Source organism: Bufo gargarizans, chromosome 6 (assembly GCF_014858855.1).
Source record: "Bufo gargarizans isolate SCDJY-AF-19 chromosome 6, ASM1485885v1, whole genome shotgun sequence".
Classification (NCBI taxonomy): Eukaryota; Metazoa; Chordata; class Amphibia; order Anura; family Bufonidae; genus Bufo; species Bufo gargarizans.
In genome coordinates this window covers 364,447,484-364,471,213 of record NC_058085.1, presented here as the reverse complement: position 1 = coordinate 364,471,213, position 23,730 = coordinate 364,447,484, and the positions used below count along the sequence as shown (strand labels likewise).

Below are 23,730 nucleotides of genomic sequence, written 5' to 3'. Positions count from 1 at the left end.
ATGAAGCATTTGCCAGGAGGAGCCGACAGAGGGAGAGGAAGACAAGCCTTGCTGCAGAACCAAGGTTGTTGGTCTTCTGTGACCATGAGACAAGCCCCTTTAGAGTCAATATGGCCGACAGGAAGCAGCTTCTTCCTTCTAGAGCGTGCGTAAAGATATACGTAGGGAGCAGTCACAAGAGGTCGGTGCAATTCATATCCTCGTGGGTGACATTCCTTCATAGTACAGGGAAATGAGGAGCCACCAGCCGTGTCTCTGATAGGCTGCACCAATGACTGGCCTCAGCAGTGACGTGGCCCCCAAATGTCACTTAAGGAAACGCCCCCTGCGGAGCCCAGTGACCCTGTCCGTGCAGGCAGTTTACATGCTGGGACCAATAAAGACAGCAAGGGACTCATGGAGCCAGAACCGAGGAAAGGGGGGGAAAAAATTAAAAATATATATATATATATATATATATATAAAATCATGGACAATCCCTTTAAGTATCTACGTGTTCAATTCACTAGTTTTAGTAAAAGGGCGGGGCTGTGACAACCTGGGTGTCACAAAATGCAGAGTGGATACAATTTATGACTAGCAGGTCCCTGGGGTCACCGCTCTGACTACTGTCTTCTCCACCCAGGATAATGTCTCGAAATGAATGTGGATGACGTTACCCTGAGGGCCACCGGAGATGAAGCCACTCAGAAGAACCATCACAAAAGGCACAATTCACAAACTTCCGACTTATATAAGAATTAACATCATTAATCCATCATATAACATTCAATGCCTTCATTATTGGGAAATGGCCACTCATAACACTGCAGTATATATTTCTGCCTGCCTGTAACCACCACTAGAGGGAGCTAACTGCAAATGGACTCGGTAGCGGCTGAAGAAATGTGTACGCAGTGAGCTCCCCCTAGTGGTGTCATGTCATGTAGAAAAGAACTTCAGTGCTGGGTCGCTTCACCCTACAGTCCCATAGTCATGGATCTGCCTCCACGGTGAGCACACCAAGGGTCAATGTGTTAATTAGCTCAACTCCAGGGAGAATGTATTGACATAAAGTAAAACCAGAACAGGAGCAGCTGGCCTACTTATTGATTGTTTCCCTTTACTTTTCTACTACAGTTGCAAGAAAAAGTATGTGAACCCTTTGGAATGATATGGATTTCTGCACAAATTGGTCATAAAATGTGATCTGATCTTCATCTAAGTCACAGCAATAGACAATCACAGTCTGCTTAAACTAATAACACACAAAGAGTTAATTGTTACCATGTTTTTATTGAACACACCATGTAAACATTCACAGTGCAGGTGGAAAAAGTATGTGAACCCTTGGATTTAATAACTGGTTGAACCTCCTTTGGCAGCAATAACTTCAACCAAACGTTTCCTGTAGTTGCAGATCAGACGTGCACAACGGTCAGGAGTAATTCTTGACCATTCCTCTTAACAGAACTGTTTCAGTTCAGCAATATTCTTGGGATGTCTGGTGTAAATCGCTTTCTTGAGGTCATGTCACAGCATCTCAATCGGGTTGAGGTCAGGACTCTGACTGGGCCACTCCAGAAGGCGTATTTTCTTCTGTTTAAGCCATTCTGTTGTTGATTTACTTCTATGCTTTGGGTCGTTGTCCTGTTGCAACCCCCATCTTCTGTTGAGCTTCAGCTGGTGGACAGATTGCTTTAAGTTCTCCTGCAAAATGTGATAAATCCTGAGAAATGTGGGAATTCATTTTTCCTTCGATGATAGCAATCCGTCCAGGCCCTGACGCAGCAAAGCAGCCCCAAACCATGATGCCCCCACCACCATACCTCACAGTTGGGATGAGGTTTTGATGTTGGTGTGCTGTGCCTCTTTTTCTCCACACATAGGGCCAGATTTATCATGACTCTGACAGCTCACTCCACTTTAACATATGGCTAAATTCAGTTTTAGCCAAGTCCGATTTATGATCGGCCCTTTAAGACTGTAATAAATGTGGTTTGACGGTAGCAGTTTATCCGTCAGTAAGCAGCTTTACAAAAGTCGCACATTTTTACGAAAAAGTCGCACGTTTTATGAAAAAGTCGCATGTTCTATTAAAAAGTCTCTCAAGATAAACATGGTCCTTACTGGAGTGAAATTGCGACTTTTTTGCGACTTTTTAAATAGTCCCAATAGTAAATCTGTCTAGAGATTCATTTACATAAGAAAACACGCCCACTTTCAGAAAACTGGCGAGCATAGTGCAGAGCAGAAAAAAGTCGCAAATTTGTGCGCAGTTTTAGCGTTTGGGACTTTTTCACTCCATTATTCTGACCTGAGCTAATGATAAATCTGGCCCATAGTGTTGTGTGTTTCTTCCAAACAACTCAACTTTGGTTTCATCTGTCCACAGAATATTTTGCCAGTACTGCTGTGGAACATCCAGGTGCTCTTGTGCAAACTGTAAACGTGCAGCAATGTTTTTTTTGGACAGCAGTGGCTTCCTCTGTGGTATCCTCCCATGAAATCCATTCTTGTTTAGTGTTTTACGTATCGTAGATTCGCTAACAGGGATGTCAGCATATGCCAGAGACTTTTGTAAGTCTTTAGCTGACACTCTAGGATTCTTCTTCACCTCATTGAGCAGTCTGCGCTGTGCTCTTGCAGTCATATTTACAGGACGGCCACTCCTAGGGAGAGTAGCAGCAGTGCTGAACTTTCTCCATTTATAGACAATTTGTCTTACCGTGGACTGATGAACAGCAAGGCTTTTGGAGACACTTTTATACCCCTTTCCAGCTTTATGCAAGTCAACAATTCTTAATCGTAGGTCTTCTGAGAGCTCTTTTGAGCGAGGCATCATTCACATCAGGCAATGCTTCTTGTGAAAAGCAAACCCAGAACTGGTGTGTGTTTTTTATAGGGCAGCTGTAACCAACACCTCTAATCTCATCTCATTGATTGGACTCCCGTTGGCTGACACCTCACTCCAATTAGTTCTTGGAGATGTCATTAGTCTAGGGGTTCACATACTTTTTCCACCTGCACTGTGAATGTTTACATGGTGTGTTCAATAAAAACATGGTAACATTTAATTCTTTGTGTGTTATTAGTTTAAGCAGACTGTGATTGTCTATTGTTGTGACTTAGGCTACTTTCACACTTGCGGCAGTGTGATCTGGCGGGCAGTTCCATCGTCGGAACTGCCCGCTGGATCTGCCGATCTGCCGCTGACTGAAAGCATTTGTGAGACGGATCCGGATGCGGATCCGTCTCACAAATGCATTGCAAGGACGGATCCGTCTTGTATCTTTTTTCAAATTTTTACCGCTCTGCGCATGCGCAGGCCGGAAGGACGGGTCCGGTATTTTTATGGGAAAAAATGGGAAAAAATGCCGGATCCGGCATTATGGCATGTCTTCTGTTTTTTTGGCCGGAGATAAAACCGTAGCATGCTGCGGTTTTATCTTTTGCCTGATCAGTCAAAACGACTGAACTGAAGACATCCTGATGCAAACTGAACAGATTACTCTCCATTCAGAATGCATGGGGATATACCTGATCAGTTCTTTTCCGGTATAGAGACCCTAGGACGGAACTCTATGCCGGAAAAGAAAAACGATAGTGTGAAAGTAGCCTTAGATGAAGATCAGATCACATTTTATGACCAATTTGTGCAGAAATCCATATCATTCCAAAGGGTTCACATACTTTTTCTTGCAACTGTATGTACCAAATTTAAAAAAATGAAATATAAGTCAATAAAGCAGGAAAACTGTAATGACCGTTTCGTTCCTGATGATGGGGCCAATGTTAACCCAAGGTAGAGCGTCACTGGGACTTGTCAGCAGCGCAGAATTGCTGACTGCCTCCATTTTCCTGGGACAGATCCAGCAGCTGACAGTTTGTAGTGAATAATATTGTTTGTTCTGTTATTAGCCAAAAACAGGGATGGGGGAAGCGGGGCGACATAACCGTGTGCACAGATAAAAACGCTGCAGGCTTCCCGAGCAGCCAATCAGATTGCAGCTGCAGTTTCGTCCAGGTGCATAGGATGGGGCATACACTGATGTTACTCATTGCCAAGGGGGAAACAGATTTTTTTTTTTGGAGGGGGAAGGGCTTGATTTTATAATTAGTTTTATTTTATCTGTTTATTTATAAGAGTACTTTCACACTAGCGTTGTTAGAATCAGGCAAGCCGTATTATTTTTTTCCGGATCCGTTAGATGGTATCATTCGGAATAACGGATCCGGTTATCCTGGCGCATGTACAGACCGGAAAACCGGATGCAGCAATTTCCAGAACACGCATCCGACATTAATACATCTCTATGGAAATTAATGCCGGCAAGTGCAGTATTGTTCCGGTATTTTGTCCGGTCACATACTCCACAAGCGACGGAACGGAAGACATCCTGATGCATACCGAACGGATTGCTTTCCATTCAGAATGCATTAGGATAAAACTGATGCATTTTTTTCCGGTATTGAGCCCCTTTACCGGATTTCAATACCGGAAAAAAATAACGCTAGTGCGAAAGTAGCCTAATATTTTTTTTTTCATGGCGCTGGAAATCTCAGAAGCTGCTGCCTTTTCTGCTAAATGGAAAAATCTATATTTGTGATAGATACAAAATGGCTACAATGTTTACAAACAATAATGAGATTATTTTAGATACTTGATTACATATTACACAAGGGCAAAGGGGGAATGAAACCATAAAAAAGTAACAGACAAACTAAAGTATTCACCCCCCTTCCCCCCGAAATTATTATCTGTTTTTACCCATTTGCACCATTTTCACTGTGACACAATTATTTGAAAATGTTTAATTATTATTTCTGCTGAAATTCTTGTGAGGTGAGCGGCTCTGCCCATTCAGTGTTATCATGGGGACATTGGGGATCATTTATCGAAGACTAGTCTTTGATACCCCTTTTTTTTTACTGGATCCAGCAAAAACGTTTCCGTTACTGATAATACAACCATCTTCATTCCGTTATGAACGGATCCGGTTGTATTATCTTTAACATAGCCATTAACTCCATTGAAAGTCAATGGGGGACGGATCCGTTTTCTATTGTGGCAGAGAAAAAGGATCCGTCCCCATTGACTTACATTGGGGGTCATGCCAGATCCGTTTTGCTCCGCATTCCCAGCACGGAAAAGGAATGCACACGGAGTAACTTCCTTTTTTTTTTGCGGACCCATTGAATTTAATGGTTCCACATATGGTCCACAAAAAAAATGGAACAGACATGGAAATAAAATGCGTTTGTGTGCATGAGCCCTTATACTAATAGAAGTTTGATTGTGATCAGATGTCCAGCATTAATATAACAATGAACCATCCGAGCACAAGAAGTGCTTTCATAGGGACCTTTGTCGGAGAGTGTAATTTCAGCTATTTTTTTACAGCATGTGCAGCCCCTGGGAGCTCTGTATTCTGCACCGGAATACCCCCTTAATGCATTCAATTATGCAAATTATCATCATGTATCCCATTTAACAATGTATCCTTCTGTTTTGCACGTTTTACCAATGTAACAAATTGAATGTGTTATGTGTGACAACTGACGTAGGCTTTACGTGCGTGTACTGACCCTGTGGTCCATGTAAATTTTTGGTTAGATCCCATGTGCTATGCAGAAACCTTAAAGTGTATGTCCATCACACAGATTACTCCATAATATATCTTTATGGGGGGGGGGCAGAGCTTCCTTTTTCTGATACAGAGCTCCAAATCTCTTGCATAGACAGAGTTCCATGATAATGTCCCGTCTGACCGCAGTCACCACAAGGGGGAGCTCAAGAGCTGACTGCACACTGTATGAAGCAGGCTCCTGAGCTCCCTCTAGTGGCCGCAGGAAGACTGAACTTCATCCTGTAACTATGTCTATGCAGGTCTGTATCAGAGAAATTGATCCAGCTCAAGAGCTTACTGCACACTGTATAAATAAATCACAGTTCTGAACAATACAGATATCAGAAATCCCAGTCAATCACTAGTGTAATTGAATTCTATATTGTCACAGAGCACCTTCATGTTAACATCATCAGTAAAGGTTACGTTTTAGGCCCCTTTCACACGGGGCGAGTATTCCGCGCGGATGCCATGCAATGCCAACGCATTGCACCTGCACTGAATCCCGACCCATTCATTTCACATGAGCGGCGATTTTCACGCATCACTTGTGCGTTGCGTGAAAATCGCAGCATGCTCTATTTTGTGCGTATTTCACGCAACACAGGCCCCATAGAAATGAATAGAGTTGCGTGAAAATCGCAAGCAAGTGCGGATGCGGTGCGATTTTCACGCACGGTTGCTAGGAGACGATCGGAATGGAGACCCAATCATTATTATTTTCCCTTATAACATGGTTATAAGGGAAAATAATAGCATTCTGAATACAGAATGCATAGTAAAATAGCGCTGGAGGGGTTAAAAAAAAAATAAAAAAATTTTTAACACTTTAATCCACTTGATCGCACAGCCCGGCATCTCCTTCTGTCTTCTTCTTTGCTGTGTGCAGGAAATGGACCTGTGGTGACGTCACTCCGGTCATCACATGATCTTCTACCATGGTGATGGATCATGTGACGACCGGAGTGACGTCCCCACAGGTCCTTTTCCTGCACACAGCACAGAAGAAGACAGAAGAGAAGCCGACTGCGCGATCAAGTGGATTAAGGTGAGTTACATAATTTTTTCTTTATTTTTTAACCCCTCCAGCGCCATTTTACTATGCATTCTGTATTCAGAATTCTATTATTTTCCCTTATAACCATGTTATAAGGGAAAATAATGCAATCTACAGAACACCGATGCCAAGCCGAACTTCTGTGAAGAAGTTCGGGTTTGGGTACCAAACATGCCGATTTTTCTCACGAGAGTAAATCGCATGAAAAAATCGCGCATGTTCCCGCCCCGCACCCGCACATTTTCCCGCAACGCCCGTGTGAAAGAGGCCTTACACTGGTGAAGGTGCTCTGTGGCAATGCACACTGTATACAGTCAGCTGCAGGAAGACTGAACTTCACCATGTAACTTTGCCTGTGCAGGGGATTCAGGTCTCTGTATCAGAAAAAACTGAGCTCCGACTGCAAAATAGGTATAATATGAAATGTATCTGAACAGCATGTTAGACCTGAAAATGATATGATGACAAAGTGCGGACATTCACCTTAAAGAAAAAATCTAAGGTAACTTTCTAAATCCTTTGCTTTCATTATCTTGTACCTGGCTTTGGTTACATAGTCCCTTCAAGGCTCGGGGTTGTCCCATTACAACCTATCTTCTAATCCACAGGAGAGCAGATAAGTGTTTGATCAGTAGGGCCCCCACTGATCACAAGAATGTGGGGGGCAGAGTTCCCCCATTTGAATGGAGTGGCAGACCTGCATGCTCTATGTGGCTGCCGAGGATAGCCCAGCACTTGTACCTGAGCTGAATGGAGCTGAAGACATGAGCAATTGTCTGTTGCTCCATTTAAATAGAACAGGGACCCCGTTCTCAGCAGGGGGGCCCAGTGGTCAGATGCTCTATGATCAGCCACCCTATCTTGTGGATAGAAGAGAAGTTCTTGTAATGGGACAACCCCTTTAAGCTTACGGCAAGCAGTGACAGGGGCGAGTCTTCCTAGCGTCACCCATGGGCCCAGGTATATGGGGGAACATTTCAGGGATTGGATAACCCCTTTAAACCTTGACAAGAGTGTGGAGCTAAACTGTGATCCGTTTCCAGGAACCAGCAGAATTGTGAATGCAGCTCTGGATGCAAATAGGAAAAAACGATATAGAAATCACTCAGAAATCAGCGCAAAAGCATTAAATCAAATTCTATGTAATGTCCTTGAACTGTTTCTCTAGCTCTAAAGGAAGTGTGAAAAGCGGAAGTAAACCTTAAAGGGTAACTGTCATTTTTTGTTATTTGCTAGTTTATTAGAGCTCGGCATGTATACCTGAGGTAGTCTGTCAATGATTGTCAAAAGGTCTGTAATTGCCTTATAATAACATCTTTCATTAATGTCCTCTGTCCCTTTCCACTGCTCCCTTAAAAGACCATTGCTAGGGCTTGTCTGTCTTCCTTTTAGTATAAACAGAAGACGGAGGGGCGGTCCTTCACACTGCATGCCTGCATTAGGCTTCAGAGTGAGGAGGCGTGTCTTTCAGTAATCCAATCTGATTGGCTGGCAGGGAGCTGCTGGCTACAGCAAGTGTGTATGTGACCCGAGGGAAAGCAGTTTTGGCCTCAGAGAACTGGCAGAGGAGCCATCTCGAGAAGATCCTCATATTGTAAATGTTTAAACAGCCGTAACTAAGGGGAAAAACTCAAGGAAAACAGTGGTATGTGAAGAAACTAAAGATTGCTTTATGCATAATGCTGCTGCAGCAGTCACATATGCCAAAATAGATTTTTTTGATGAAAACATGACAGTTACCCTTTAATAATAGAATATATCATAAAAATTCTATTTATATTTTCAGATACAGTTTAACAAAATATATATATGAATATAATTTATTAATGATAATACTAATAAAATGTGTGCCTATAATCCTCCGTCTCCATTCTTATTTCTCTCTTCATGGTATATGGTCTGTATCTTCGTGTATATACTGGTATGGACAATACAAACAGCGCTCGTTTTATTAAAAAAAGAAAATAAAAAAAATGGGGCTCTTCGGCGCGGGCACGTGACCAGTGAGTTACGCTGCCAGTGCCCGCCCACCCGCCCGCTACGGACGTAAGTACAGGCTGCTGGATTGAATATATTCTATAGTTAAACATTGCCCGCAGTTAGATACGATTAGTGCAGTGAGCGGGGCCCGGTGCAATAGAATACAATGACTGCACCGGGCCCCGTTGCAATTACAAAACCAGATGCCGGCCCCTAGCCCCTCCCTAGCCCCTCCATTGCGCTGTGCAGCATTCGGTCAGCGGTGTAGCAGTGTAAACGGCAGCATTCACCCCATAAGACGTGCTGCCATTTTCGGAGAAAAAAGTGCGTCTTATAGGGCGAAAAATACGGTAATCAGGGCTCCGCCACACAAGCATGTTAAAATACCATCTCCCTCTAGAAGTCTGATCTGTGCGCCCTTAGAATACTCATCCTCCTATGGATGATGGGTGTGTGCATGGACGTCCTGCAGGATTTGCACTCGTGTGACCTCCCCTCCTATAACATTTTGGCTGCTGGGAACTAGTATTATAACCAGGACTTGCACATGTAATTATGGGCGCTGATAGGTTGTAAATCCGATCCCATTTCCAGTGATTCACGCCCATACTTACCGCTTTTCTGCAGCCGGACCGTACATTGTAATGATATCACATTTCTTTTGTTTCGATAAACGAGGCTTGTGTTCAGCGGCTGACATTTGATCCCTTATTCCATGAACTCATACAGCAGAGATGTAATGGATGGAACGGTTCAATCTCCAGTCCCTGTGGACTTCGTAGGATTCAATAGAAGTGCGGTCATATGTTGTGGCCAAAATTCCCTCTAAGCTGGTGAGCGGGGCAGTATGGGACCTGGGCACTGCTCCCTCCAAGCTATAGAGCAGCCATATATACAGGGCACAGAGCATGCGGGTGAACAGTATCAAGCAGCAGCCAGCAATCAGACTGAGCGTGAAGAGCCGGCCGCTGCCATCTTGATTGAAGATCCTGCGCGCGATGACATATGACATCACCACGCCAGCCGACGTGATGACGTCAGTACGGGCCATGCGAGATTTCGCGACGGATCTTTAAACAAGATGGTGGCAGCCGACTCTTCACTATCAAATGGATGAGGGCAAGTCAGATTTTATTAATTATTTTTATTTTATTTGACAGTGTAATATTAATGTCAGAGGCCGCGATCAGCTATGAACGCAGCATCTGAGGGGTACAATGATGGGGAGGAAAGCAATCGCCGTTCCCTGTCATTGCACCAACTGCTTACAAAGAAATACTCTTTGTGAAGAAATAAATTTGTCACGGAGCAAATATTTTGTAAAATTTGGCAAAGCAACCGAATCTAATTTTCCAATGCTAGAAACAGTGAAGGGGTTCTTAAATTTTCAACAAATTTTCCGTAAATCAATAGTACAGGTGGATATAAGAAACATTTGTAATATAGCTTATCAGAGAAAAAAAATGCTTCTTTCGCCCTCTAGCAGCTCATTCCTCCTCCCCTCTCCATAGACTCCTATAGGCAGCATATCATCTGATCCTTCTGTGTCCTGAAGTCATTCTTGATCTCTAAAGACAGATTTAGCAGAGAATTCACAGTGAAGAGCCTGATGAGATATATTACAAAGTGTCTTATACTCGCCTGTATTATTATCGCTGGTGAAAGCATCCCCCTAACAAATCCTAGTGGTGCGGGGAAGCCAAATAAAAAAACTTGGGGGTTGTATGTACCATTTGTGATACTTATCTGCTCTTCTCCTAGATTAGACAGCAGTCTGCAAGAATAGGGGACATCTCCCAGCAAAAAAAGGTACAGGCAGCCACCACTAAGGGGAGCTACCCGCATACCCCTTTATATGGCTGTGTGTGGCGGCAGACAGAATTGTATAGTTGAATTCTACAGCATTCTGCTGGAGCAGTTTATTGGGGGCCCTGTGGTCCTCCCTGCCAGACAGTCTTCCCCTGGGGAGGCTCGCCGCGCCGGACACTCCTTCCTATGGGCAGTCCTCCCTGCCAGAAACTCCTCCCTGGGGGGGGGGGGGGGTCCTCCCTAGTACTCAATTACATTCACTAGTATTAGGACACCACATAATGTATAGGTCTGACATAGACACCATTGACCTGTAAGAGAAGACTCATTAAAGGGGTTGTCCACCGTTGAAATATGGTTGGGCAGTCTCCCCCCCCTTCTCACCCAACCTGTTTGAGGGAAGGATATTTACCAGCTACCCATGGCTGTTCTGGCTCCTTTTGTCCACTGGACCCCGGTCCCAGTTTGCCAACCCCAGTCCCCGATGCCTGGCTGCAGAACAGAGCGGTAGGAAGCAGGTAATTACGCTTCCCTCAAAATGTCGGATGAGGTTTCCCAAAAGTGTTTCAAACATCCCCTTTAAAGGTGAACTGTTACATGAATTAATATATCAGGAGAATAATAAAAAAAAAACTGCATTTTTTTTTTACATTTTTTTTTTAATGGGTAATTTCATTGTTAACAAAAAAAAATGTCACTTAAAAAAATATGGTCCTTTATATGGTCCTCTCTATGAAGAGGGGTTCACGGGACGCTACAGCCAAGTTTCTGTAAACTCTGTGCCGTTATCTTGGGTTACCTGATTGTTCTATAAAATGGCTTTTTTTCTTCGTTTTTTTTAAGCCTCGTTAAAACTATTTTTGGTAAGAAATGTGCAAAAAAAAAATAATGAAAAAAGAAATAAAGAAACTTAGCGACACACAGCAAAGATAATCTACGGGGCTAGCAGAGGCAAACACGCGAGCGGAGACCCTCAGGACCGAAGGAGACGCATCTCTCCCAGAAAATGGAAAAATCCTACAAAACAATTATCCTTCAGTCATTCTTCGAGGAGCCGGGCGGTGACCCCTGACGGAGCGGTAGGGAAAGAACTGAACCCCAAATTCATAGTCTCAATGTAGGAAAGGACTGGAGATTTTTGTATAGGGAGAAGTGTTGTTTTTTTTTGGGAGAACCTAGTAACATGGTCCAAATTTCCGATGAGTGGGTGGAACAAGCACTGTCGATGAGGGCTCCCACCAGTTTTACCCAAAAATTCCATCCAGTCCAAGAAAATTTCTACTTCAGTCACAAGATTGGGGGGGGGGGGGGGAGTACAAAAAAATCTAATAAAAAAAATGGCATTTCAGCACGAACACATAAAAGACATTGTGTGGCAGGCAGGCGGTCGGGCAGGTAAGCGAAAAGGACTAACTAGTGGTTAGCAGCGAAGTGACGGCAAAACCAGAAGTTATCTAGAAGTCTCCGCGGCAGAAGCGGTAAACCGGTTAATAAACCGTAACACTGAACTACATCGGAAGCAGCAGCTGCAGAGAGGAGGACGGAGCGGTCAGTCGCTCCAAGAGTCTTTGGTGGACGAAGCTGGAGCTTGTATCTAGGAGCGACCTACATAGGCAATGTTACATGGCAGCCCGAGCCCTCACTGTGTGGCATTTTTTGCACAGAACGTGTCCGTCCAACGGGAAGCAACCGGAGTCGTCGGCATCGGTGGAAAGAGGGCAACCACAGTCCTGGGGGGGGAAAGGGAAAAGAAAAGTTTTACAGCCTTGATTGGCATAGGCATTAGCAAGCTGAGAAAGAACCTCTACTTAGAAGCGATCTAAGAAACAGCACTCAATGCCAGGAGGCCGCTGCTAAAGCAAGTCAAATTTGACATCCACTTTGTTGGGGACAGATTCTACTCAAGCCTGGGTAAGGACTGTGTCCATCATTGCATTACTATTCTCTATAACATTTTTTGGTAATCAATTACGTGAAGACTGGCATTGCCCATTTTTTGTTCCCTCATCCAACATGGCGGCCACAGTGCGCATGCGCATTCCTGCACGATATTGTGGCGGTTCACAGAGTGCTAGGTGCTAATAACGTTGTTTCTTGTATACTCTTTGTATTATTTGTTGCTATTTGGGACTGTATATCTTTTGCAGGGACTAAGGACTGTCAGGCTAGCTCACCAGAGGATCCTCTTGTGGGCCCAGTCTCTGATTCCATAATAGTCCCAATGGTCCGGGAGGAAAAAAAAAAACATTTGTAGCTGCCTTCGGAGCCAATCACTTGCCAGTAAGGTCTATTTCTTATAACGACACCCTATTAGGCCTCTCTCACACGAGCGTGTCCGGATAAGGTCCGGATGCGTTGCGGCAAACTCGCGCAAGTAGGTACGCAATTGCAGTCAGTTTTGACTGCGATTGCGTTCCGTTGTTCAGTTTTTATCACGCGGGTGCAATGCGTTTTGCACGCACGTGATAAAAAACTGAATGTGGTACCCAGACCCGAACCCGGATTTCTTCACTGAAGTTCAGGTTTGGGTTCAAGGTTGTGTAGATTGTATTATTTCCCCCTATAACATGGCTATAAGGGGAAATAATAGCATTCTGAATACAGAATGCATAGTACAATAGCGCTGGAGGGGGTTAAAAAAAAAAAAAATATATATATAATTTAACTCACCTTAATCCACTTGTTCGCGCAGCCGGCATCTCTTCTGTCTTCTTCTTTGAGGAATAGGACCTTTGATGACGTCACTGCTCATCACATGGTCCATCACATGATCTTTTACCATGGTGATGGATCATGTGACGGACCATGTGATGAGCGTAGTGATGTCATCAAAGGTCCTATTCCTCAAAGATGTGCGAACAAGTGGATTAAGGCGAGTTAAAAAAATTTATTTATTTTTTTAACCCTTCCAGCCCTATTGTACTATGCATTCTGTATTGAGAATGCTATTTTCCCCTATAACCATGTTATAAGGGAAAATAATAATGATCGGGTCCCCATCCCAATCGTCTCCTAGCAACCGTGCGTGAAAAATCGCACCGCATCCGCACTTGCTTGCGATTTTCACGCAGCCCCATTCACTTGTATGGGGCCTGCGTTGCATGAAAAACGCACAATATAGAGCATGCTGCGATTTTCATGCAATGCACAAGTGATGCGTGAAAATCACAGCTTATGTGCACAGCCCCATAGAAATGAATGGGTCAGGATTCAGTGCGGGTGCAATACGTTCACCTCACGCATTGCACCCGCACGGAAAACTCGCCCGTGTGAAAGGGGCCTTAAACTTTACTGATAATATGGCAGGTGGGCCCAAGGAACCCCTGTCCGGCACTGGATGAAGAAGGCTAGTCGGTAGGAATGCTCACCTCACACTTGTAGCACATCATATGGAAGTTCTTCTCCAGTGCCACCACCCTTACGGTTTCATCCCGTCCAGGCTCTGGGGCAATTGGTTCTCCACAAACGGAGCAGCGAGGAGCATACTTCCTAAAGGCAAGCAAAGCGGCAGAGGTGATGTAAGCAAACCCAGCCGTATGATAAGCAGATATACAGTGGGAGAAGAAAAAATAAAAAATAAAAAAAATGAACAAAAAATAATATTTCACGCTACAATGCAACCTAGAGGAGCATCGGCCATGCACAAGGTGAGTAGATGTAGGGATATTACTGCTACAACATGGGTATGGCTTCCCTTTAAATGACATATGTATCACAGACATAATAGACACGGGCCCTGCCCCCTACCACGCAGGATACGCATTTTCGTTCCTGAAAAAAATATAACATGTCCTATTCTTGTCCACAATTGCAGACAAGAACAGGCATATTCTATTAGTGCCAGCTATGTGCTGATCCGCGAAACACGTTAAGGACGTGTGAATGGAGCCTTACCGGTATAATATGAGCTTGGACATCAGATAATGTGTCAAGTAGAAACAAATGCACTGCCGATATAACATAGGAATGACCGTCCCATACGCTGCAGTAGCAGGGGCCCCACTGACCTGTGGTAATCGGCAACACAATGCGGCAGGTTATTCTGATCCACAATAAAAGGCTCGCCCTGGAGCGCGCGACTGCAGACGGCGCAGGTGAAGCACTCTGGGTGATAGGCCTTTCCCATGGCCTTCAGCAAACGCTCTGTTATCTTCTTCTCACACACCGCACAGCGCTCTAACGTGTCCTGCAAGAAAGAGACAACCTGCATTATACAGAGCACTCTAATGTGACCTACAGGAGAGACAGCCTGCTTTATACAGAGCTCTCCAATGTGACCTACAAGAGAGACAGCCTGCTTTATACAGAGCTCTCCAATGTGACCTGGAAGAGAGACGGCCTGCTTTATATAGAGCACTCTAATGTGACCCACAAGAGAGACAGCCTGCATAATATGGAGCACTCTAATGTGTCCTGGAAGAGAGACAGCCTGCTTTATACAGAGCTCTCCGATGTGACCTACAAGAGAGACAGCCTGCTTTATACAGAGCTCTCCAATGTGACCTACAGGAGAGACAGCCTGCTTTATACAGAGCTCTCCAATGTGACCTACAGGAGAGACAGCCTGCTTTATACAGAGCTCTCCAATGTGACCTACAGGAGAGACAGCCTGCTTTATACAGAGCTCTCCAATGTGACCTACAAGAGAGACAGCCTGCTTTATAGAGAGCTCTCCAATGTGACCTACAAGAGAGACAGCCTGCTTTATACAGAGCTCTCCAATGTGACCTACAAGAGAGACAGCCTGCTTTATACAGAGCACTCCGATGTGACCTACAGGAGAGACAGCCTGCTTTATAGAGAGCTCTCCAATGTGACCTACAAGAGAGACAGCCTGCTTTATACAGAGCTCTCCAATGTGACCTACAGGAGAGACCGTCTGCAATATACAGAGCTTTCCAATGTGACCTACAAGAGAGACAGCCTGCTTTATACAGAGCTTTCCAATGTGACCTACAAGAGAGACAGCCTGCTTTATACAGAGCTCTCCGATGTGACCTACAAGAGAGACAGCCTGCTTTATACAGAGCACTCCGATGTGACCTACAGGAGAGACAGCCTGCTTTATAGAGAGCTCTCCGATGTGACCTACAAGAGAGACAGCCTGCTTTATACAGAGCTCTCTAATGTGACCTACAAGAGAGACAGCCTGCTTTATACAGAGCACTCTAATGTGACCTACAGGAGAGACAGCCTGCTTTATACAGAGCACTCTAATGTGACCTACAAGAGAGACAACCTGCTTTATACAGAGCTCTCCGATGTGACCTACAGGAGAGACAGCCTGCTTTATACAGAGCTCTCCGATGTGACCTACAGGAGAGACAGCCTGCTTTATACAGAGCACTCTAATGTGACCTACAGGAGAGACAGCCTGCTTTATACAAAGCTCTCCAATGTGACCTACAGGAGAGACAGCCTGCTTTATACAGAGCACTCTAATGTGACCTACAGGAGAGACAGCCTGCTTTATATAGAGCTCTCCAATGTGACCCACAAGAGAGACAGCCTGCTTTATACAGAGCACTCTAATGTGACCTACAGGAGAGACAGCCTGCTTTATACAGAGCTCTCCAATGTGACCTACAGGAGAGACAGCCTGCTTTATACAGAGCTCTCCAATGTGACCTACAGGAGAGACAGCCTGCTTTATACAAAGCTCTCCAATGTGACCTACAAGAGAGACAGCCTGCACGATACCCAGCAGAGTGGAGCTTCCTGCGACCACGTCAGCACTGGTACCTACACACAATCAGTTGGTGGTCACTCGGCGACCTGAACGATCAGACCCGCAGAATGCTATGGTACACATTCCACGCGTGGGCGGCTGCAGCAGTGGAGCGTGGCTTTGTGGGCGGATAAACCGTCAGTTGAACAATTACGACATATTAGATATCGGCAACACTGCAAGTTCTGGAGTGAATGGCTGAAACAATGTGGCTGCAGAAGGGACCTGAGCGGATGGAGAACCCCAAGGTCATGATGAGAAGGTCCACCGCTTAGGAGACCAAGTGCTGCAAGCCGTCCGCCGCTTCCCAGACTCACCTGGTAGCAGTCCTCGCAGAGGGGCCGCCCTTCACACTCGTAGTACTGCTGCCCCTGTAGCTGCTGCTCACACTTGGTGCAGGTGAAACAGTGGACGTGGTACAGGTGCTCCCCGGCCCTCACCACCGTCTCCGTCCTGGACAATCCCTGGCCACACAGTTTACAGCGATCTGCAAAGAGCGGTAAAAAACATGAGTCCATGATCAAGAGGACCCCCCTACTGGAAGGACTGGAAAAGGTTCTTGCCCCCAAACATGGGAATCTCAGGCGCACACTACAAGCATCCAGCATTATTTAGCAAAGTATGGCGGTATTATTTAGTAACTGAATTTTGGGTGACTCATATGGCAGGATTACGTGGGCTCTTTAAGAAAGTCTTATTACGGATTACTGCACTTAGAGCACTATATGGCGGTATTCTGTAAACTCTTATCAGCAAGCAGGCGGGGGGGGCGATTTTCTACAGTCTACTGGTCACACATTTTATACTGGACGTCAACAACTATAGATGCAGAATATTGGAACCCCGGCGTCAGTGTATTAAGGGCCTGGAAAAACTAAGCGCACACCCCTCGGACCCCTGAAACACTCATTTATATATAAAGAATAAAATTATTTTTTCTTGGGGACGCTGCAACCGAATTTCACAAGACATTTTAATCCTCGGGATTGACTCTACCAGACAGTATGACTTGTGGAGTAGGGTTGATCCTGCAGACGGTTGTTCCCCCCCCCCTCCCCCCATTTTATAATGTATATTAAAAAGGTCTGTTTTTAGGTTTTATTCTAGGAAACTTTCCCTTTTAGTGGGACTTTCGGTATGCACCATACAAGTATATTTGCTCTGCCTCGCCCTTATGGGAATATGAATGACCTTTGTCAATCAGTAGTTTCTGTCCGTTATATAATCCATAACGCAAAAAGTAAGAAAAAAAATAATAATAATAATTGCATTAAAAATGTTGGAGGCTCTCAGCACCAGGATAAAACCTCAAGTTGAAGGGCTTTGCGGGACGATAATATAATATTATAGGCCATCAATATCAGATGGGTCAGACCCCCAGGAACCACGCCGATCGCCCTGACAAATCTCTGCACACCTCCTAGCGGCTGTGCCTGGTACTGCAGCTCCTTCCGGCAAATACCAAGCACACAGTGGTCTGATGACCCATACGAGGGTGTCGGACCCCCACTGATTTGATATTGATAGGCTATCTTAAGAATCCTGGTCAACCCAGTAAGCAAATAAAACACGCATTTTCTAAATGACTCCAGAAATCCCCGATTTTAGCTCTGACATATGGATAGAGGAAAATACTAAATTATAAAAAGGAGGTGGACAAATCAATGCAATCAATAGTCATACACCTATGATGGCAGTAGTATAATTTGCGTCCATCGGCTCTCCTGGTGTACTCCGCTCTGACAGGAGTGTGAATGTTCTTGGTCCCATAAGTCAATGATTGATTGTGTTCTCCAATATAGTTAGCTAGCACTAAGGCTGTCCATCAATATCAACCAGGGGCATGCGCATGGAGGAGGCGCCAGGATGAACAGCCGTCGGCAGTGCATGGCCTTCAGGCCCATTATCAGTCTACTTTCTTCTTCTTTGGACCTTCAAAACTGGCCGCAATTAATATATTCCAGAAGAGGGCGCTCTAACGCTTGGTAAAGCGGTAACATTATGGACTCCGAGGTTTGTCGTAACGCACAACAGTATTCTGCCGGCCTTGAAAGCAGCTCACTGACATTGAACAGAATTCATGTATTTTACTTGTGCCATGTTCTCATAAATATTTTTGAAATTTTTGGTGAACGTCCAATGCCATCTGTGCAGTTTTTTTGCAAAAAAGATTTACTTAAAAAATAAAATAAAAAAATAAAAAAACTTTTCAGAAGTTTCCCCCAGATATAATACAGTCCTGATCAAAAGTTTAAGACCACTTGAAAAATTGCAAAAAATCCTATTTAGCCTGGCTGGATCTAAACAAGGTTCCAAGTAGAGCTTCAGCATGCAACAAGAAGAAATGAGAGTGAGACAAAACATTTTTTGAGCATTCAATTAATTGAAAATAACGATTAAACTGAAACAGGCAGTTTTTCAGCTGATCCAAATTGTAGGACCACATGCCTTTAAAAGGCCAAATCTGTGCAAAGATGTGGATTCATTGTCATTTTCTGTCAGGTAGTCACACGTTGTGATGGCAAAGGCAAAACGTGGTCGGGTTGTTGAACTGCATAAGCAGGGTCTCTCACAGCGCGCCATCGCTGCTGAGGTGGGACGCAGTATTTCTTAAATGAGCCTGAGGGTTATGGAACAAAAAAGTCAAGTGGAAGACCCAAAAAATGTCATCAGCACTGAGCCGGAGGATCCAACTGGCTGTCCGTCAAGACACTGGACGATCCTCGACCCAAATTAAGGCCCTTACTGGTGCTGACTGCAGCCCCATAACCATCAGACGGCATCTGAGACTGAAGGGCTTCAAAAACAAAAAACGTCTTCAAAGACCTCATCTCCTTGAACGCCACAGAACTGCTCGTTGGGACTTTGCAAGAGAGCACCAAACATGGGACATTCAAAAGGTGGAAGAAAGTTTTATTCTCCGATGAGAAAAAAATGTAACCTTGCTGGTCCTGATGGTTTCCAACGTTACTGGCATGACAAGCAGATCCCACCTGAGATGTTTTCTACGCGCCACAGTGGAGGGGGCGCCATAATGGTCTGGGGTGCTTTTTCCTTCAGTGGAACAATGGAGCTTCAGGAAGTGCAGGGGCGTCAAACGGCCGCTGGCTATGTCCAGATGTTGCAGAGAGCATTCCTCATGACTGAGGACCCTCGTCTGTGTGGTAACGACTGGGTTTTCCAACAGGACAACGCTACAGTACACAATGCCCGCAGGACAAGGGACTTCTTCCAGGAGAATAAGGATGGGCCACTCTTTTGGCCCATCCTGCGTGTTCCCCTGATCTAAAACCAATTGAGAACCTTTGGGGATGGATGGCAAGGGAAGTTTACAAAAATGGACAACAGTTCCAGCCAGTAGATGGCCTTCGTGCGTCCGTCTTCACCACTTGGAGAAATGTTCCCACTCACCTCATGGAAATGCTTGCATCAAGCATGCCGAAACAAATTTTTGAAGTGATAAACCATAACGGCGGAGCTACACATTATTACTGAGTTCATGTTTGGAAGTTGGATTTCTGTTTTGGGGGGGGTTTAGGGATGTTTTGGAGGTGTGGTCCTAAACTTTTGATCAGCTGAAAAACAGCCTGTTTCAGTTTATTCGTTGTTTTCAGTAAATTGAATGCTCAAAAAATGTTTTGTCTCACTCCCATTTCTTCTTGTTGCATGTTGAAGCTCTACTTGGAACCTTGTTAAGATCCAGCCATGCTAAATATGATTTTTTGATCAGGACTGTACTAGTGGATCAAACACCAGGCCAAAGACTCCACAGAAGTCCCTCCTCCGTGACCCGGGCAATGTGTGGGTGACATCATCATCATTTTTCGTTTGTACTGTGAACCTCCTACGGGTCCTAACTGGTTTGTATTAAAAATCACCTCCAGCCCAGGTAATTGGCGCAGATTCCTCACACATTTAATTTGTTAAAAACATATAGGAATGATTTCTACAGCTCCTAATCTGTGTGAGAACGGGAATTACCAAATGATTATAAGATTTGTCAGGACGAACCTAATCCCTCGTGCTTAGTAACCCTCTAGCTGCAAAATCTACACCTTTCATTACTATTGCTTCTAGATCGTCAGCAAATGTATAATCCAGTATCTTTGTATTTTTTTCAAAAGCATTTCTTTACATGGAAACCATCAGCAAGCTGCTTTGTCCGATAGGATTTATTATTATTGGATCTTTAATACATATATTACAAAAAGTACATCTGGAATCCAGATAGTTCTCATTTTTGGCTCATAGAGCCCCTTATACGATATCCATGCGCCCTATTAGGGAATATAGACAGGGGTTGTCTTCCTAGCACAACCACTTTACTATGTTCTCCTGTGAAAACTGTATTCAGAATACAATGCCCCATTCTCCTTCTCACAAACCCGTTTCTGGCTGTAAGGCGCCTGGCTGTAGCAGGAGCCCTCCCCCACTTCTCTGTCTGCGTCCCCGGGAATACTTCAACCCATCCATCCGCTAAGCCCCAACCCAAAACCAGCAGAAAATCTTGCAGACGTTAAGATCCATCAGCAGCAGTGACCCTGCTTGCTGATTGTTTCCAGATTACAACAGATTTTGCTTCTATACAGAGTTTAAAAAAATTAACTCGAAAGATAAAAAAACAGCAAAAAAATAAAAATAAATGTATAGGGGCCAGATATTACAGTTGAAAGCTTCAGAGCCAATATAAATCTAGGGCAGAGCTTCACTTTAAAATTCATACATTTCTAAAATTCGTACAGCTGTGTTTGTTTCTTTCACACTTTTTAAAAATTATTCAAATCTTAATAAAAAATAGAATAACACAAAAATAGTAAAAATATGGATAGTGCACATAACAAAAAATAATACACCGTAAGTAAATTACAAAAAAAATCAAATCATTGAAATAAAAATAAATTAAACAACTGAAATAGAATAGGAAAAAAATAACACTTGGATTGAAGAATTACTGAACAGAACGAGTACAATGAGAAATAATAAATCTGAGAAGTAAAGAGGCCCAAGAGGATCCCAGCCTATAAATTTTACTTAATGCTGGCTCTCCCATCCAAATACTCAGTGTCTTGTGTCTCTTTGACCCCGGGTGAAGCTCTTCCAGCTCCACTTCTCTCATCCACTTGAGAGTTTACATTATGAAGATTAAATCCCAGAAGCAATGAGTGGGCGAGAGTGAAGGATCCATGTGGGTTACGTATCCAATAAGGATAGGAGCCGAGTGATATTACACCTATAGACTTGTACACATTCCAAAGTGCCTCCACCTGTGTAAACATCTGGATGGAGACAGGGTTGGCTAGTAAACCAGCATGAGACCACATTCAGATCTTAGAACTTTCCAATACAGATGTTGTCATTCAAAATCCTCATCTTGACCAGAAACCCAACATAAGCTCCTACTGAACCGTCTTGTGGTCTATCTTCTGAGCCTGCAGATGTTTTGGGCCACCAACCAAAGACAAGTAATGGAGCTATGCCATGGTGACCCCACTGAAATATTGAATAGGTAGACACCCATCATCTATGTGGGAGAAAAGGGATGGATGCTCAAAGCCTCATAGCCCCAGGGGGACTGAGGTTTGTATGACCAAGAAAGCCTCCACAAATCTTTCCTGAAAATAGTTCATCAAGGTAAGTTAAAGGGGTTGTCCCGCCATTAATATTGATGACCTATCATCATAATCTGGTCGGCAAGGGTCCAACTCCCGACACCCCCACCAATCAGCTCCATGCGAGCGCCACCTCTTTATTTCACTACACTTTGTCTCGGAAGTGCAATGTAATACAAGTACAGTGATCCCTCAAGATACAATGGCCTCAGGATACAATATTTTCCACACACAATGGTCTTTTCTGACCCATCGTAAGTTGAAACTGGACTGAACATACAATGCCCCAGACTCAGACCCAACCAGTCAAGGCCACTTCTCTGGTAAAATATCTGGATTAGTTACTAGTTATCAGCTATTTCTGACTGTTATATGTATTGACTTGTTTTATCCAGGGCTGTCGGGGTCGGAGGCAATTATGGGTACCTGGAGTGGGAGTCGGCAAAAATGAACCAACTCCGACTCCTACTAAATTTTAATTGGAATAAACAAAATAAAAAAAAAGCAAGTTTAAATGTCCCAAATCACAAAACGTTATAATTAATTACTTCTCTACTGTAAGAATAAAGGCCAATGCATGCAGCGCGTCACGTTACCGCAAAACGAACACGTTAAGCGACCGTGAAGAAGAAGCATGCTTTTCATATGCTTAACTATATGGCACGCAACGCAGTGTTATACTTTCCATTGTGTTGTGTTCCGCTGTTACAGGGAACGCAACGCCCATGGTTAACCGAGCCTCTCACTGACAACTGATTAAGTAAATATGTTTTTTGCAGGACTAGAGACACTTGTATAAGTGACGGGAATGGATAGTCTACCAGGGAGAGCGGTGACTAAGGGGAGGCCTCCAGGATTGTGGGTCTTACCAAGACTCTCTCACAGTGAGACGACAGGAACGCTGTCTGGCTGGGGTGTATCATACCTTCTAACTGATGCGGAGTACACCTTCCTTTTGGCCTCCAGGACTTGGACCAAGGCACCATAACCACATATGATATTGTTGGTCTGTGACCGGCCTGGAATGGTGCCACACCATATGTGGACTGGTTTCAGAGCGGCACCCCCTGTATTAATTATATGTAGAGCAATGATCTGAATTCGACTATGTAACCTGGCTATAAGCTAGTATATATCATGTTACATTAGCATTGTATAGATTATTAGTGTTTTTGTTATCATACCTCCTGATGATCCCGTAGCACTGTCTAGGGGGAAACGCGTCGGGGTAATCCAGGTGTGTGACTATATTGTCAACCCTGACTATCTGTATTTTTTTTTGTGTTTGTACTTTGTCTCTTGCATTCAGCTAATTGTTGTACCATTGGTACCTCATTATCCTCACCTCATACCTGGGGCACTCCAGATTATTTCCTGTTTTCACCCTTGCAGGGACGACTTAGGGATAATAGTCTAGGAACGTGGACAGGGGGCCTCCACCTGGGCTGAGGTTTTAGGATAGGGGTAGACATAGGCATAATTTACTCCCGTACCCCAGGTGTATTATCAAGTCTCTGGATGCAATATATCAGTCACATACCCTGTATGTATTTTTTGTTTTTCATTGGTATAGAAGGTTCATTTGGGATCCTTTTTAAGGTATATCATTAAAATTGTGATTTTAGGGGTTCTTTTCTGCTGGAACTTAGATTTATACTCTTTATATCCCGTTACATCTATGTTAATTGATTTAGCTGGAATTTTGATAGTCAATAGTTCAAGACTCAAGCTGTAAACCATTTGAAAAACTGCTGTCATTCAGCTAAGGCTATAAAAACTTGTAAACTCAGATTGTTAGCTTAAACTATAAACATGACTATGGGATTCTACTAGGGAAGTCAAGTTTTAAAACAAATGCCCCTTCCCCTGCCCCTTCCTGGATCATCCCACTGCCCTATCTTCAGCAGAAGATCAGCACACAAAGGAGAAGGCAGCAGC

General features: G+C 44.1%; 1 protein-coding gene across 3 annotated transcripts in view; it reads right to left on the bottom strand.

Annotated features, from left to right (window-relative positions):
* Nucleotides 1-11,407: 11,407 nt before the first annotated feature.
* Nucleotides 11,408-23,730, bottom strand: part of ZYX (zyxin) — a 33,407-nt gene continuing 21,084 nt past the window's right edge. For all 3 annotated transcript variants that reach the window (XM_044296247.1, XM_044296249.1, XM_044296248.1), the window contains 4 exons: nt 16,501-16,670; nt 14,463-14,641; nt 13,824-13,944; nt 11,408-12,185 (listed from right to left, as the gene is read on the bottom strand). In XM_044296247.1, the coding sequence (XP_044152182.1) occupies nt 12,075-12,185; nt 13,824-13,944; nt 14,463-14,641; nt 16,501-16,670 (581 nt within the window). In that variant the 3' untranslated portion in view covers nt 11,408-12,074. The remainder of the gene's footprint in view (nt 12,186-13,823; nt 13,945-14,462; nt 14,642-16,500; nt 16,671-23,730) is intronic.